Source organism: Antrostomus carolinensis, unplaced genomic scaffold (assembly GCF_000700745.2).
Source record: "Antrostomus carolinensis isolate BGI_N321 unplaced genomic scaffold, ASM70074v2 scaffold49292, whole genome shotgun sequence".
NCBI classification, from domain to species: domain Eukaryota; kingdom Metazoa; phylum Chordata; class Aves; order Caprimulgiformes; family Caprimulgidae; genus Antrostomus; species Antrostomus carolinensis.
The window spans coordinates 1-1,291 of NW_010302617.1; the positions used below are offsets into that span (position 1 = coordinate 1).

General features: G+C 64.5%; 1 protein-coding gene across 1 annotated transcript; it reads right to left on the reverse strand.

Annotated features, from left to right (window-relative positions):
* Positions 1 to 4: 4 nt before the first annotated feature.
* LOC114818377 (poly(rC)-binding protein 4-like) lies at positions 5 to 1,236 on the reverse strand (the record flags this gene model as incomplete). The annotated part of the gene is made up of 3 exons (XM_029083979.1): positions 5 to 161; positions 492 to 661; positions 1,110 to 1,236. Coding segments are annotated over 3 exons (454 nt in total), but the record flags the coding sequence as incomplete, so codon positions are not given.
* Positions 1,237 to 1,291: the final 55 nt, after the last annotated feature.

Below are 1,291 nucleotides of genomic sequence, written 5' to 3' on the forward strand. Positions count from 1 at the left end.
GGGAGATGGTGTAGGGGGTGCCCAGCAGGCCGGGGGGGGCCGGGCCGACAGCAGGTAGCGCCGCACCGGAGCCCGGGGTGAGGGGCTGGGAGAAGCCCACGCCGAGGTCCATGGAGCCAGGGCCTGGTGGCACCTGGGAGGTAGATTTGGCCGTCTCTAAGCTGGGGAAGCAAGCAAGAAGGGTGGAGTGGTGAGTGCCACGGTGACAGAGCAGGTCACCTGCCCCAACCTGCCCGTCTCAGGGTGCAGGGACCATGTCCCTCATCCCTTGAGGCACAGGTCTCCGTGGGACATCCTGGGCATCCCGCTGGGCTGAAAGGCTGGGGCTCAAAACAGCAAAAAAGCACCCACCATCTCAGGACCACAAAGCACCACCCTGCTCATCCTTCCTGAGCATGCTGGGGGTGGTGTCCCCCACAAGCTGCCTTGGGGTGCTGGGGAGGTGCCACCCCTCGCTCGCAGCAGCGTGTCCCCGCTAGGCTAGCACCTACCAGGCTGTGATGAGGTACTGAGCCAGGGTGATGCTGACAGGGGACCCCGTGATGGTCACGTGCCGCTCACTGGAGCCCTCAGTCTGGTTCCCGATCTTGATGTGGGCACCTGACATCTGCCGGATCTCGCTGATCTTGCTGCCGTGCCGGCCGATGATGCAGCCGATGAGCTGGAGGGGCAGGGACTGGGGTGAGCTGGGAGCCACTGGAGGAGCCACACCGAGCAGGGAGCTCCCAGAGGGCTCACCCAGCCACCCCCTATGCCTGGGAGGAGTGGGGAAACTGAGGCAGGCACCAGGAGGGCAGGGTGCTGCTTTCCTTGGGCAGACCCTGCTTTTTGGTCTCACTCAAGCCCCCAGCCCCAGCTGGCATTGCTGGGCTGCCACATCCCAAGGCTCTTCCTTGGCATTGGCCAAGCCCTTTCTCCCTCCCATGCCTCAGTTTCCCTTTTCTTCCAGCTGTTTCCGCCCCAGCAGCCCCTCCTGCTCCTGAGCTCTGGGGGCTGAGGTAGAGCCTCCAGCTGTGTGGATGCTGGCCCTTGCAAAGTGGCTGGGGGGTGGGACACAGAGGTGGGGACAAGCTGTTGTCTCCCTTGCCATCCCCGGGACCCACACGTACGTCATTGGGCACCAGGAACTCCTGGGAGCTGCTCTGGGAGTTGGGGTCCAGGCCTGGAGGGAGAGACAGGGACGTTAGTGTGGGGGGTGGGTCTTCAGAAGCGCCGTGCACCCACCTCAGCCCTGTGCTGGGACAGTCAGTGGCCCTGGGGACAAACCTGAAGGGGAGAGGCAGGGAGGATG